The sequence below is a fragment of the Eurytemora carolleeae genome, unplaced genomic scaffold (genome assembly GCF_000591075.1).
Source record: "Eurytemora carolleeae unplaced genomic scaffold, Eaff_2.0 scaffold1403, whole genome shotgun sequence".
NCBI lineage: Eukaryota > Metazoa > Arthropoda > Copepoda > Calanoida > Temoridae > Eurytemora > Eurytemora carolleeae.
In genome coordinates this window covers 6620-20879 of record NW_019397344.1, presented here as the reverse complement: position 1 = coordinate 20879, position 14260 = coordinate 6620, and the positions used below count along the sequence as shown (strand labels likewise).

The window sequence follows — 14260 nt, the reverse complement described above, 5'->3', positions numbered from 1 at the left end:
GGTAATGTTACATCGTCTATACGCAATATCCCCCCTACTGAACTTCCGACCTACTAACTTTCCTACCTACTGCAATATCGGACCTACGCCAGCTGTTTATTTTTGTATTATTTGAGGGTTAGGTTAGGTTAAGACAATTTCTGGGCCGAGCGCTGCGGCTAGGACAGGCTAGGGGGCCGAGCGCCGCGGCTAGGACAGGCTAGGGGGCCGGGCGCTGCGGCCACATGTCCATATCGCAGCTGTAAAACCACGTGCTAGTAGGTCGGATGTGTTTTATAGCGGATTTGGCGTAGGTCAGAAGTGGAGTATAGCAGATATGTGTAGGTCGAAAAATACACCACCCACTTCCAAACATCGCCACGGCGAGGTGGGCTGGGGGCCGTGGGGGGGGGCAGAGGTTGGAAGAGAGAGAGAGAAAGAGAACAGCTGATATGTTCAGTTCAGTTTAACTTTATAAACAAACTGTGAATCACACGAAAGCTTGAAAGAGAGCAACAAAATGATAAAGGATTGGAAACGTGACTGCGAGGCTTAGCAACACAGTATACATTAAACAGCTTGAGGAGGAGGAGATAAGATAAATATTGATTAAACATGGTATAGTTGTATTCCGTCCTTAACAATGCATGGAGTCTATTTGATCCCTTTCCTGCTAACCAATGTTTTCGGCCTGGCACATAGGATAGGAATTGTTCAAGAGTTCTACGGAGATATTAGTAAAAACAAGGATGCTTATCATACAGTAAATATAGATCTGGAGAGGGGTGAAACTTTAGGGGTACAGACGGAGACAAGTAACCTAACCTTACCTCTTCAATTCCTAATCAAGGGATACGGTTCAATACAGCATTGGCAGGTTCCAGCTCGGGAGTTCCCTGATACAAACTTTGTACTGAAAACTCTCTGCTCAATGGGCCCAGGGAGGATACAGATAATAGTATCCAGTGAACATAGTGTAAGTTCGTCCTACAGAATAGTTTTAAGAAAACTTCAGTATTATGTTAGTTCGGAGTACAGTTTGGACAATATCCAGGTCTCTCCGTCCTCACCTGCAATATTCAGGTATTATTGATATTATTTTATTTTATTATTAATCATTATAATTACATTAATTTATTTTAAATCTAATGAATCAAAGTTTTTCTAATTCTGAATCTGATATGAAATTAAACTCTGTTAACATATCAACTATTTTAACATTTTAGATTTTATAAAATTCAATAAAATGAATTGTACACTGTAATATATTAAAAATATTTATGGGGGGGGAGGTTTCTTTATTTGTGTTAGATTTGAAGAGCATCCTTTTTTAGAATGACATTCTAGAATTTTGAATCTTTTCAAGACCAAATAAATTTAATTTTAGTCTTTGCTTGCATAATACCTAATTTTTGGAATTTGAACACACAACTAAGCATTTGTATTATACCTCTTAAAGATGTTATTGACGGTTATGATAAGTTTCGAAATCAGTGAACTCCATTTATTTGCGAATATTTTTATGTAAATTAATGTAACTGAACTCGCTTTTTGATGCATACTNCGCTCTGATTGGACATAACTAAAAATGTATCTCAATTTAATAGTCAACTATATTCATAAGTTATTAATTTAATGAAGAAATTCAAGCAATCTAAATCCAAATTATCAATGTGATAATTAGGATCTGTTTTCAGATTCGAATTTCCTCCGGGAACTCCTGACCATAAACTGGTGGTTAAACAGGGACCTGGAGCAGTCTGTTCCATAGTCTCCATCCGTCCTGATGAGCTCTGTCCCGACTACGCCCTCCCTGATACTGAAAGTATTGTAAGGTTCGGAGAAAAAGTGCAGTTTCAAACAATGCTGAAGAAAAGCTCTCTTGTCATCACGAGAAATCATTTCTCAGAAAACACGACTGCGATCAATATTATCATTCTTGCCAAAAGGAGCGACGAGGGATGTTATTCAGTTTCCAGTTTTCAAGAGGACACGGAGAGAATAGGAAACTTCAGTTTGTTCGTCCTACAACAGCCGGAGAAGCTAATCTATATCTCAACCTTGCCAGTTCTTGGTTTCTATACTATTGGAGCTCTACTGGCCATTATTTTAGGCCACCTTACCTTCAGGTCAGCTTGATTCATTTTCCTGGTAATGTTACATTGTCTATACGCAACATCCCCCCTACTGAACTTCTGACCTACTAACGTTCCGACCTACTTCAATATCGGACCCACGCCAGCTGTTTATTTTTGTATTATTTGAGGGTTTGGTTAGGAATTAAGACAATTTCTGGGCCGAGCGCTGCGGCTAGGACAGGCTAGGGGGCCGGGCGCTGCGGCCACAAGTCCATCTAGCAGCTGTAAAACCACGTGCTAGTAGGTTGAATGTGAAGTATAGTGGATTTGGCTTAGGTCAGAAGTGGAGTATAGCGGATTTACGTAGGTCGAAAAATACACTATCCATTTTCCCTTTTTTTATTATTTTAGTATTCTTGAACAAAAAACAGGACAGTCAATTTCAAACTACCTGTAATTCTTTAGTATTATTCTATATACAATACACTAGTATTATTCTATATAAATACACACACTTGACTTGTTTGTCTGTATCCAATAAACTTTTTAAGGTCTGATCCGATCAGGTCCAATTTTATTGTGGTAACTCACATGGGTGATAGAACGGATGAAATTGACAAATTTAGTTTTTAAAAAGTGGGTATTGATTTTTTTTGGAAATGCAGGTCAATTTAAACAGAAAACAGAAACGATGCAAAATGCTTTGAAAAGAAATTGTTAAAAGATAAAATTGTTGCTATGACATAAACGCTCTAATTATTACTAATTGTATTAGAGTACCCTTAAATTCTTGGAACGTGACACCCTGTATATTAATATAATCAGTTATTATTATTTAATGTTTTAAACACCCTGTATATAACTATATAATCAGTTATTAATATTTAATGTTTTAAACACCCTGTATATAACTATATAATCAGTTATTATTATTTGATGTTTTAACACCCTGTATATAACTATATAATCAGTTATTATTATTTAATGTTTTAAACACACTGTAGGTAACTATATAATCAGTTATTATTATTTAATGTTTTAAACACCCTGAATATAACTATATAATCAGTTATTATTTTTTAATGTTTTAAACACCCTGTATATAACTTTATAACCAGTTATTATTCTTTAATGTTTTAAACACTCTGTATATAACTAAATAATCAGTTATTATTTTTTAATGTTTTAAATACCCTGTATATAACTGTATAATCATTTATTATTTCTTAATGTTTTAAACACCCTGTATATAACTGTATAATCAGTTATTATTCTGTAATGTTTTGGACACCCTGTATATAACTGTATAATCAGTTATTATTCTTTAATGTTTTAAACACCCTGTATATAACTGTATAATCAGTTATTATTCTTTAACGTTTTAAACACCCTGTATATAACTATATAATCAGTTATTATTCTTTAATGTTTTAAACACCCTGTATATAACTGTATAATCAGTTATTATTCTTTAATGTTTTAAACACCCTGTATATAACTGTATAATCAGTTATTATTCTTTAATGTTCTGTATAATTTCTTTTTCAACTTCCTCTCTATACCAAGCTTTTTAAAATTGATACACCCTGTCTTTAATTCTGATAAGTTCTTGAATCAACTGTTGGCAGGGTCTCCTGTAAACTAATTGAAAGTAATTAGTGAAAACAAGATCCAGTTTTAAGACTGATTTTTCCAGGTTCTCTGCAGAAGAGGATTCATTGCCCAGCTCTCAACCTACCCGGAGAACTAGACTACAGGATCATCCGCTCTTATATTCCTGTTGCAGAAGAAACATTCCTCTGGTAAATACAGGGTTATGTATTTTCAAGAATTATTCCGGGGGGGGGGGTGTTTTCGATATTCTGGGGAAAGATGAAAAATTAAACATCAAAAGGGAATTCTTATCAACCTTTGATACTTTTTATCCAAAAAAATTTTACCGATAAAAATGTTCTTTTATTCAGCGAATAAAACACGTACAAAAATTTGCCGCTCCGCGCAAACAAACCTAACTTCTGGGGGAAAAAAATGTTCAAGAAATATTTACGATTTTTATCTTGGATACCATCCTGGAATAGAGGACTGAAGACAATTTTCAGATGGCCCTTCATTTAAAGATTGTTTGTTACATTCCCCATGATACCCTGGAAACCTTTCTTTGAGTGAAATGCTAGAAATAAACGTGTTCCTCCACTTGTAATTTGGTCGTTTTCGATTATTCGTTTGACTTGTGTATTTCTAAAATAGTGACATTGAAGGAAATTGACAGAATTCCGTTTTCTAGATAGACATAAAACAAACGAAGATATCTTCCTCACTCTGTCTAAGATAATGTAAAGGTACCGTTGTGAATCGGGAATGTAACTCATTAAATGACGCAAACAGTCCTTTAAGGCATTGCCTTTAATATTGTATTGAAAGGTTTTATTATAACAATCATGGTTTAGGATGCTGAGAATGGGACTGATGAGCCCGATATAACAGAGATTCAAAATGAAAACAGTCCTACTAAAACTCAAATTGACATGGAGCTCGAACCTGACATTCTGGAACCAAAAAAATCACCAAATAACCGGCCCTGGCTCTGCCCTTGGCAGAATACTGAGAGTTTGGTTGAGAGCGAGGATACGGTGGATTTTCGTGAGACGGAGAACACAACATGCAACCCTCTCTACAGATCAGTTATCCGGTCTCGTGTTAATTCAAGGGATGGTTCCACAAATTTGAACCAGCATGAAACAGATCTCATTAAAAAAGTGTTTCATCTAAATGAGGGAAAGCTGAGGGAAAAACGAAAGCTTGAAAATCTTGCAGTATCGGATATGTGTGTTTTCCTTTACGATAAAGAAGCTTTTAGATCTAGGATTCATATGCGCTCCACCTCATATCTCTGGTTAACAGTACTCATGGGTATATTCTATACTCTGCCTGTGGTTCAGTTGGTTCTGTACTACCAGGATATATCACTGCAAACCGGGAACCTGGATATCTGTTACTACAACTTTGAGTGTCTCCATAGGTTCTCTTTCCTAGAGGACTTTGGCCATGTATTCAGTAACTTCAGTTATGTCATATCTGGAATTATTTTTATACTCCTGGTTAGGTTTCGCAGCTCCAGGTACAGAGCAGTCTGTACTCAGGACACATACAAGATTTCTGAATTACGTCACCCTGATAACTGTGGTATACCGGAGCAGTATGGAATATTCTACTCTATGGGAGCTGCTCTCATAATGGAAGGTGTTCTAAGTGCATGTTATCATGTTTGTCCAACCGCACAGAACTTCCAGTTCGATACAACCTTCATGTACGCGATATCTGTTCTCGTCTTTCTCAAGGTATTTCAGTTCAGACATCCCGACATTACTCAAACAGCTCAAGGGGTCTTTCTCGTCATAGGAATAGCTCTGGTACTTGAAGTTGTTGGATATCTTACTTCTCATGTAGGATTCTGGATTATATTTCTTGGAAGCCATGCTACCATCATTTCAATGTTTTTAATCCATATTTATTACAACGGTTCATGTCCTACCGTGTCAGAATTGTTAAGTTTCACTGCACTTAAAGAGTTTATAGAGAGGATTAAAACCTGCTCCTTGTGCAAGATGAAGGAATGTATCCCAACCTTAACGGTTATTGTGTTGAACATTGGCATTGCAGGGTTCTATCTTTATAAACAAAACCCTGGGGTATCCAGGTACCTTCTAGTCATTATTGCAGCCAACATGACGCTTTATGTCATGTTTTATCTGGGAAACAAACTGTGGATAAGGTTTCATGCAAGCCGTTGGAGACTTAGTGAAGGATTAACAATGCTAACGACGATGTACGGACTTTTCTCCATTCTCTTCATGATGGCTGCAATGTATTTCTTCACAGCTGAGCTAAAGAGCAGTGCTGGAACTCCGGCAGAGTCAAGGAACCTAAACGGAGCCTGTACTCTAGGTATATTTGATAATCATGATCTCTGGCACTTTTTCTCAGCAGCAGGACTCTTCTTTCTCTTGATCTTCCTTCTCACGCTAGAGGATAACAACTTGAGAGTTCCCAGGAACAGAATCCCAGTTTTCTAATAGATTCAAACCAATTCTTTTTTATTTGAAATGAGCCGCTCAGACCGTAGACAATTAATTTGCTTTGAATTGTTATGCTCAACCCGTGATCATATTTGAATTTGATTCAAGTCGTGGGTTATTCTTTATCAAGTCAGCCACCCCATGGAAGTCAATATCATGGATTTTCTTTAAAGGAATTGAGTTTTTGCAACAAACTCTGATTTTCTAATTGCTATATCTTTTTATCCCAATGTCGTAGACCTTTAATATTTATGAATTCTGATAGATCAAATAATCTATGCTTGAAATATCAAAGGTTTACACAATCTGGTAACATAGATGTAAGGATTAGAAAATGGAGTTTCTGGCAAAAGCTCAAATTTAATAAAAATCCATGAAATTGATTTCCATGATCACCAAAAAATGGCTGAGTTCATAAAGAATGACCCTCATACAAAAAGGCTCAATTTAAATTTGAATTGCAAGAATGAAAATTACCCCATCCAGTGTCGTAATGATTTTTTTAATGGCATATGTTTTTACTTTTATGAAAATGTCAAAATCAACTCAGCATTATTTATAACAACAAGTTCCTGTTCAATACAGGGGAAATAAGTTCCAAAACAGGTTAATGGTCCAGTTATTACACTCGGTGTTAAAAATGGAACTAATTTCCCCTGCAATATTAAATCAAAAAAATACCGGTACAAGATTATCATTTTTATCAAACTTTTATCTCAGAAATAGTTCAAACCTGAATATAAAAAAAACTTTATTTTACAGCTGATCATGGATAAGATATTTTAACATAAATTGTAACGTAAATCTCAGTGACAAATGTAACAATTGTCTTTAAATAATTATTTATTTTTATAAATTGAAAAATTGTTTTGTCGCAATGTTAAAGTTTTTAAATTGAAATCGAAAATCTGATTTGACATTCCCCAAAAGCATTTGTTTAAAAGATTTTTATCATACAGTTTTTTTCTTTGAAAATTGCTCTGTTACTTCGGAAAAAGAAAAAGTGCCATTTTTTCATGACGATTGGAGGATTTAGTTTTAGAATTAATTTCAGACTAGACATTGTGCCATAATATCCATAAGTTTTTTGTAGTTTAACATAATACTCTTATAATGAAAATACAATGGCATCATTTTTTTACAACGTTCAAATTAATGTGATTATTGTTTCTTTAAATTTGCTGTGATAATGTTTTCATCCTTGTTATTTGTTATTTTTAGTTTTTTTGTTGTTTCATTCCATAAACATTTGATTTCATTGGAAAAACCAGCTTCTTGACTTTAGAGCAATCTTGCAAGTTAAAAAAAAATTGAAAAATTGAAACGTCAACCAGTCAAATTAATATTTATGAACCATTTACTATATGTTTATAAACTAGTTGACTTATATGTTTATAAAATAGTTGACTGTATGTTTATAAAATAGTTAACCATATGTTTATAAACTAGTTGACTATATGTTTATAAACTAGTTGACTATATGTTTATAAACTAGTTAACTATATGTTTATAAACTAATTGACTATATGTTTATAAACTAGTTGACTATATGTTTATAAACTAGTTGACTATATGTTTATAAACTAGTTGACTAAATGTTTATAAACTAGTTGACTTTATGTTTATAAACTAGTTGACCATATGTTTATAAACTAGTTAACTAGATGTGTATGAACTAGTTGACTATATGTTTATAAACTAGTTGACTATATGTTTATAAACTAGTTGACTATATGTTTATAAACTAGTTGACTATATGTTTATGAACTAGTTAACTATATGTTTATGAACTAGTTGACTATTTGTTTATGAACTAGTTGACTTTATGTTTATGAACTAGTTGATTATATGTTTATGAACTAGTTAACTATATGTTTATGAACTAGTTGACTATATGTTTATGAACTAGTTAACTATATGTTTATGAACTAGTTGACTATATGTTTATGAACTAGTTGACTGTATGTTTATGAACTAGTTAACTATGTTTGTGATTGGTAATATTTATGAATTATGAAGTGAATTATCTGTTATCTCCAAAACTCTGATGTTATTACTAAAATAAATGATGTTTATTAAAACGATGAAAACCATATTTTCAGAATAATTTTCCCAAGTCAGGATGATTTGCATTATTTTGGTCTAAGAAGGTTTCATCTTTAATCATTTTCAATCAAACCTAATGGACTCGTCTTCATGTCTACTTTAGCTGTCTATCTATCGATCTATCTTACAGCCTTAAAGGGACTGTGGGCATTATTCTGATTAACCCTCAGTTCAATTTATTTTGTGCCATAAAAAATAGTGCTTCTCTTGGCTATTGCACTTTATAACACGTGACTTAAAGGATGGACAAAGAAGGGTTGAAATAAGATTTTATTCTGGACAAGGAACAACAGAAAATATACGAATCAGATGGTGAGAAGGGGACTTGGCGGGAAGAGGAGATTTCAACGCTCTGTTCTTCATTCTCTCTTTTCCCAGCCCAGTACGAGTCTTGATATCGTACTTAGCTGGGGGTTATAGTTAAAGCTGTCAGATATGACTTTGTATTTACTTTAAAAGATAAGACTTTTAGGACCCTATAGTTTCTGTGTTCTTTTTAGATAAAAAGGGGAGGCTCAAAACATAGGTTTAAACAATACATCAATAAACAGTTCTCAACATTTATAACATAATATGTTAAAAAAGATAAATGAGTCTGAATAGAGGAGGAGGATAAATAAAGGACAATAAGGATAAAGTTCTACAAGGATGAATCATGAATATCTGTAGAAACTATTAAATCATGAATGAAATATACGAGGAAAGAGAAATGGAAGATTGAATAAATGAGAATCTGAATTATGTATTTCTTCTTAAGATCTTAAACTAATATTTACTTCTCACAGTTTCCTTCTAATCTGATTATGTAGGGTGAGATAGGAAGAAAGGATGTTTGTGTGATTGTCAAGTTTGTGTGTTTTTAGTATGAACCTTGAATCGAGGGTGCTTGGTGCCCCTCAAGAATTTAGATCTTATTTTCTATATTTGATTGGAATGGAAAGAGTTCTTAAAAACTAGAAATTAACGTAGAATTGTTAGAACAACATTTTTTTTACTATTCAAAAGTTCTATTTCTGCATTTCAATTTGAGATAGAAAACTAAAGAAACCTCTCAACTTAACAATACGGGACATGTTACGGCGTTGAAAGTTTTAACTAATTCAATTTGATTTGAAGTATTTTTTAGTATTAGTATACAATATCTACAATTATTATTCTTTTGCTCATGAATAAACTTAATCAAAGCCCTAAATTGTGCCCACTTCGGATACTGAGATCAAGCATTCCACGTGGATTTAACGGTTCTGTCAATGTTCCAGAAAGCTGTGACTTTCGATCACAATTTCACCCATTAAACATGGAAAACATAAAAAAAATGCGTAAAGTAACTGATTGTTGAGTTAAAGACCAAAACACGTTTGATTTCAAATAGAAGAAACCGAATGCTGCTCACTCTGGTTAGTCCGGTGTGATTCCAGATTAACGATACTAGCACCCAAAAGTTTCTAGCTCCAAACAAATAAGATCTAAAAACTAAAGCGATAGAAGGTATTTTACAAAAAAAGGATGATTAATTGTGTACACAACAATTCATAAAAAAAGGGTTAAAGCTATTAGTAAAGTAAGGTGTGAGTGACGATAAATATGCAATTCACTAGATATTCATGGTTTTGTGATTCACCAAAACAATATTTGGCGCCAATTTTTTATTTAGAATTCTTTTATAAATTTCTACAATTGAAGACAAACAGCTCGTGATTATAAACCGGTGTCATGTCAAAAGAAATAGTCCTTTTAACCAAATATTTATTAAATTTAACTTATTTTTCAATTTTTAAAGAATTACCTCCTCAAGAATTTTAAGTATTTTTATTCAAAAGATTATATGCTGTATTCTTAATATTTGAGGGTTAGGTTAGGTTGTTGCCAATATGAAAGCAGTCTCTATATTTGTTAACCTGAATATGCCTCTAGATATATTATGTTGTATATTGTCTGTAAATCTAAATGTGATTATCATCAACTACGTAACATAATTAAAAAGATAGATAAAACGATAGATTGACTATGTTATATCTATCCGTGCTAATCTTAAAAATATGTACATTAAACTTAAACTAAGCTGTATACATATTGACGTAAAACTTGTAAATTATTTTGTTCAACGTTAACTTGTAACATAGCTATCTAATATAAATTAGTTGATATAGAGACTTTGACTTGAGTACAGCAAGAGAGTAATCAGTTCTTGTTGAAACCAATACGAGTTGAGATCGCGTCCTTTTATTGCCATTGATTGATTAATAGCTAGTGTACAATTGACATCGATACCTGAAAATGTTGTGCCCATTGTTTTGGTGTTGATAGAATACAAGCTTGTGTCTGGTTGACATAGATAGTTGACGAGATAACGTTCATTGGTTTGGTATTTATAGAACACGGGTTAGTGTTAAAAGTACCTGGATAAATACAGATCTGAGAGCAGTTTATGGAGTAGAGCTTTTTACTACAAGGTTACGACAATTTTGAGTTGAGCGCTCTGGCCTAGAAATGCTAGGGGGCCAAGCCCCAAATTGGTTTGGCATAATTCATTTTCGTGAAAAAATGCGATTTTTCGCGAAAAAGTCTCTGCAATTTTTCGTAAACGTTTTCGTTCGCTGGAAACCCTAGCGGTAGTCCTGATACCTTCTTCCCGTCATATCATAGAAGTTGCATGTCATCATTAACGACGCATCCTTTGTGGGTAAACCTGTACGACCAAAATTTTCTTACTAAAGATGTGTGAACATGGTTTTCAATAAAAAAAAACTTCCTGAATTCCCCTAGTAACCAACCGTGTGGTTAAAAGATAAAACTTGAATAGAAAATTAAAATGAAAGATTTAATTTTAATTAAATTCTTTCAAACATTTCTCTTTTGTCTCAACTTTTCTGCAGAAGATTAAGCTGTGTGATTCATGCAGTATTCTTTATATTTTTCATATGTACATCAAATATAGGTAATGTTACATCGTCTATACACAGCACCCCCCCTACTTAACTTTTTTACAAACTCGCGAATCTTTTTGATCCACCCATAATGTAAATGCGGGAATTATTCACTAAATGCATAAATGCATTTGATCTGACGGTTCTACGCACATTGCACAATGCACAATATACATTTGTTTTCCTTCCGTTTCTAATCACAGACCATGGCCACGAACACAACTGCAATTTATAAAAAAAAATGTTTTTTTTTATTTTTTCCCCCTTTGGCAATATAATTATTGCTGTAAAAAAATAAGATGATAAAATTGAATAAGGAGAAACTGAAATATATAATTTAATGTGATCCTCCATCAATAGAGTCGCACTTTTGAGTCAAAATATTAACGTTTTGAGCCGGGGAAGGCGACACACACCTATTTTACCTCCGACCTTACAAATTAAGTCCCAAAAGTGGATTTGCGGTATGCGCTTACCCCTATAGCCTCCGAACCCCAACCGTGTCCCTTCCGGTAAAATGTATATATTTTGTGCATGCAAATTATAGATTAATACAGCAATAGATTAGATTGTTGTCATATTAATAAACTCATTCATCAGTACCCTGTGCTATATATTGTTTATGGAGTAAAAACCAACCAATCTGTATTGGGTATTGGTCCCTGATTTAGCTTTAATATACTATATCCCTCTCCGGGTAAAGAACGAAACTACAGATAGAATTCACTCAGTTATTCTAATGTAAATATTCTAAAGATTATAATATATCTTTCGGATTATTCTTCTAGAGAAAAAAGATCAGTTTTGAAGCAAAATAAGGATCTTTGTTCGTAAATGTATTGTAATTTCAAGTTACCCTGCATCATTTTTTTTATAAATGAAAAGTGTTAAATCATCTAAAAATGGAAGATCACTTGAAGTTCCGTACAAGTCCCTTTAAAAATTATTTCCACGCCTAGTAAACTAAAAAATTGCAAATAATTAGGTCATGTAAGACGAGGAAAGAAAAATCCCAAAGAGTAGGAAACACTACAAACTCACATTAAGCTCTTCAGTTTCTGACATTATCTAATAATAAAAACCTCAAAATAAAAGATTCCAAGTGGGACAACAATCGATAATTCAACAACTTTTTGAGTAGGTTTGAGACCTTCAAGACCATATTGAGAATAATTCATATATATCTAACAATTTAGACTGATAAAGGGAATAAAATTGACAAATTCTTCTTCAAAAGTTTAAACCCCCCACGTATTTAACATTTGTACCATGTGCAGTCATCATTCTAATCCCTATATCTTTCAAACCTGCGTACCTTTGATATTTCAAACTTAGATTATTTGAACTAAAAGAATTCATAGTTTGAAATATTTAAGGTCTACGACATTGGTGTTGCAAAGATGAAGGTATTAGAAATGATAGTTCTTGACAAAGACTTGATTTCTTTACTTCAAATTTAACAAAGTGTAGATAATCATGAGAAAACTGAAAAAAGGATTATAAAAAGGATTAAAATCCTTATTTCTCTCAACGAGATAGAGTTTATTGTTTTAAATCTTACGGTTCAATCCTTCTGTAATGTTATTTTTCTGTATTCTTAATTCCTGATATATTTATCAAAAAATAAGATTAGGGATTGGTTCTAACCATGAAGTAGATCGGAGTAAGTTTATGCTTTAGACCAGAGAAATATATTGAGTCCAAAGTATACTTAGTTCCCTGTTCCTGACTTGAACACTCTTGAGAAATATAATTTCTCAGTAAACCTTTCTCTTGGCAATATCCAGACCATTCTTTTATAGAACTGTTTATCAACCCTTTTCTATCTATCTATCTATCTGTTTTTTCATTTTTTTCAGAATTATAAATAACCCTCTATGTGCTATGGATGATTCACAACTAAGTGAAAATTGTTTAAGCAAAGACGAGAAAGGAACAAGCGAAGATTAGTTTAATTTTATACATTTTTAGTTTTTAAACGTTCTATATATATGAATCTGTCATTGATATCTTACATGACCCCTGGGTAGGTAGGGAAATGGCCGTTCAAAGTTGAAAACATTAGCTGAAATTTTTTTTGATATTTATTCTTTTATTTGAAGTCCATAAATGCTAACAGAAAGCCCCACAAAATGTTTAGTTAGTTCAAGCCAATTACTTTATAAAAACGAAATCTAGATACAGATACATCAGTGCTTTACAGATCTAAACTGTAAGTGTCTGGGGCTACAAAAAAGTATTAGTATGGTCAAATCAAAAGCCGAAGCGTTGCGACATTTCTAATTCGACCAGGTCTTAAAAATGTATGCTACCTTTCTTAGTAGTCTGGATCCATGTAAACAATCCCTATTTCCTCTCCTTAGCTATGTGATAAATATAGTATTAAACCCCATATTTGTAAACCTGAACATACATTATATATATATTACGTTCTAACATTATCTGTACCCTAACTACGTTCGTTGATTTCTGAGAACTACGTGCATTAGTTTAACTAAGATTTAATTTTATTACGTTCATTGATTTAACATGTACCATAAAACCTAAAATATACATTGGTTGGACAAATAACTTTGGCTCATGTAGAGTGCAGAGAGTCAGCTCGAGTTGTATCTTGAAATAGATACAGACTAAAGCATACAATAGCGCTGTATTGGATTGATACAGACTGAGTATTGTAGAGAGCTAGTTGTATCTGAGTGATACATACCAAATAGATTCTAGTACAATAGATTGCAACGTAGAATTTGTAACTCTCAGAACAGCTGTATTCTGACGTCACAATTGTCAATTCAGTTTTTGTGTCCGACAAAATTGTTAATAATATGCTTATCTTACAGTAAAATAAGTGCAATTAAATGTATTCTTTATTTTCAGCTTTTACACTATTTTATTTAATCTTGAAAAACATGTCAACTAAAATTTCGCTTTTCTTGTTAAATTTGACACTTATGACGTCGTGTATAATTTGTTCATTTCTCTGTTGCCACCTATTGTATTTGATAATCTAATAGTGTATACAGCCTCTATATCAAGTTTTCCTTAAAAATGTGAAATGTATATGCAAACTGATTTCTACATAACTTGCTCAAAT

At 33.0% G+C, this 14260-nt stretch overlaps 1 protein-coding gene across 5 annotated transcripts; it reads left to right on the top strand.

Moving 5' to 3' along the window:
- Nucleotides 1–401: 401 nt before the first annotated feature.
- On the top strand, nt 402–7530 carry LOC111713651 (SID1 transmembrane family member 1). 5 transcript variants are annotated; one of them, XR_002767762.1, is made up of 5 exons: nt 402–1062; nt 1677–2108; nt 3754–3859; nt 4505–6240; nt 6574–7530. XR_002767762.1 is itself a non-coding variant. In XM_023488574.1 (4 exons), exons 1-4 carry the CDS (start codon nt 623–625, stop codon nt 6128–6130), a joined length of 2604 nt encoding a protein of 867 aa, XP_023344342.1. In that variant the 5' UTR covers nt 402–622; the 3' UTR covers nt 6131–6369. The 5 variants fall into 5 exon arrangements, 1 of the variants encoding a protein (XP_023344342.1); XR_002767763.1 differs by having other exon boundaries at nt 4505–6247; XR_002767761.1 differs by having other exon boundaries at nt 4505–6262; nt 6554–7530.
- Nucleotides 7531–14260: the final 6730 nt, after the last annotated feature.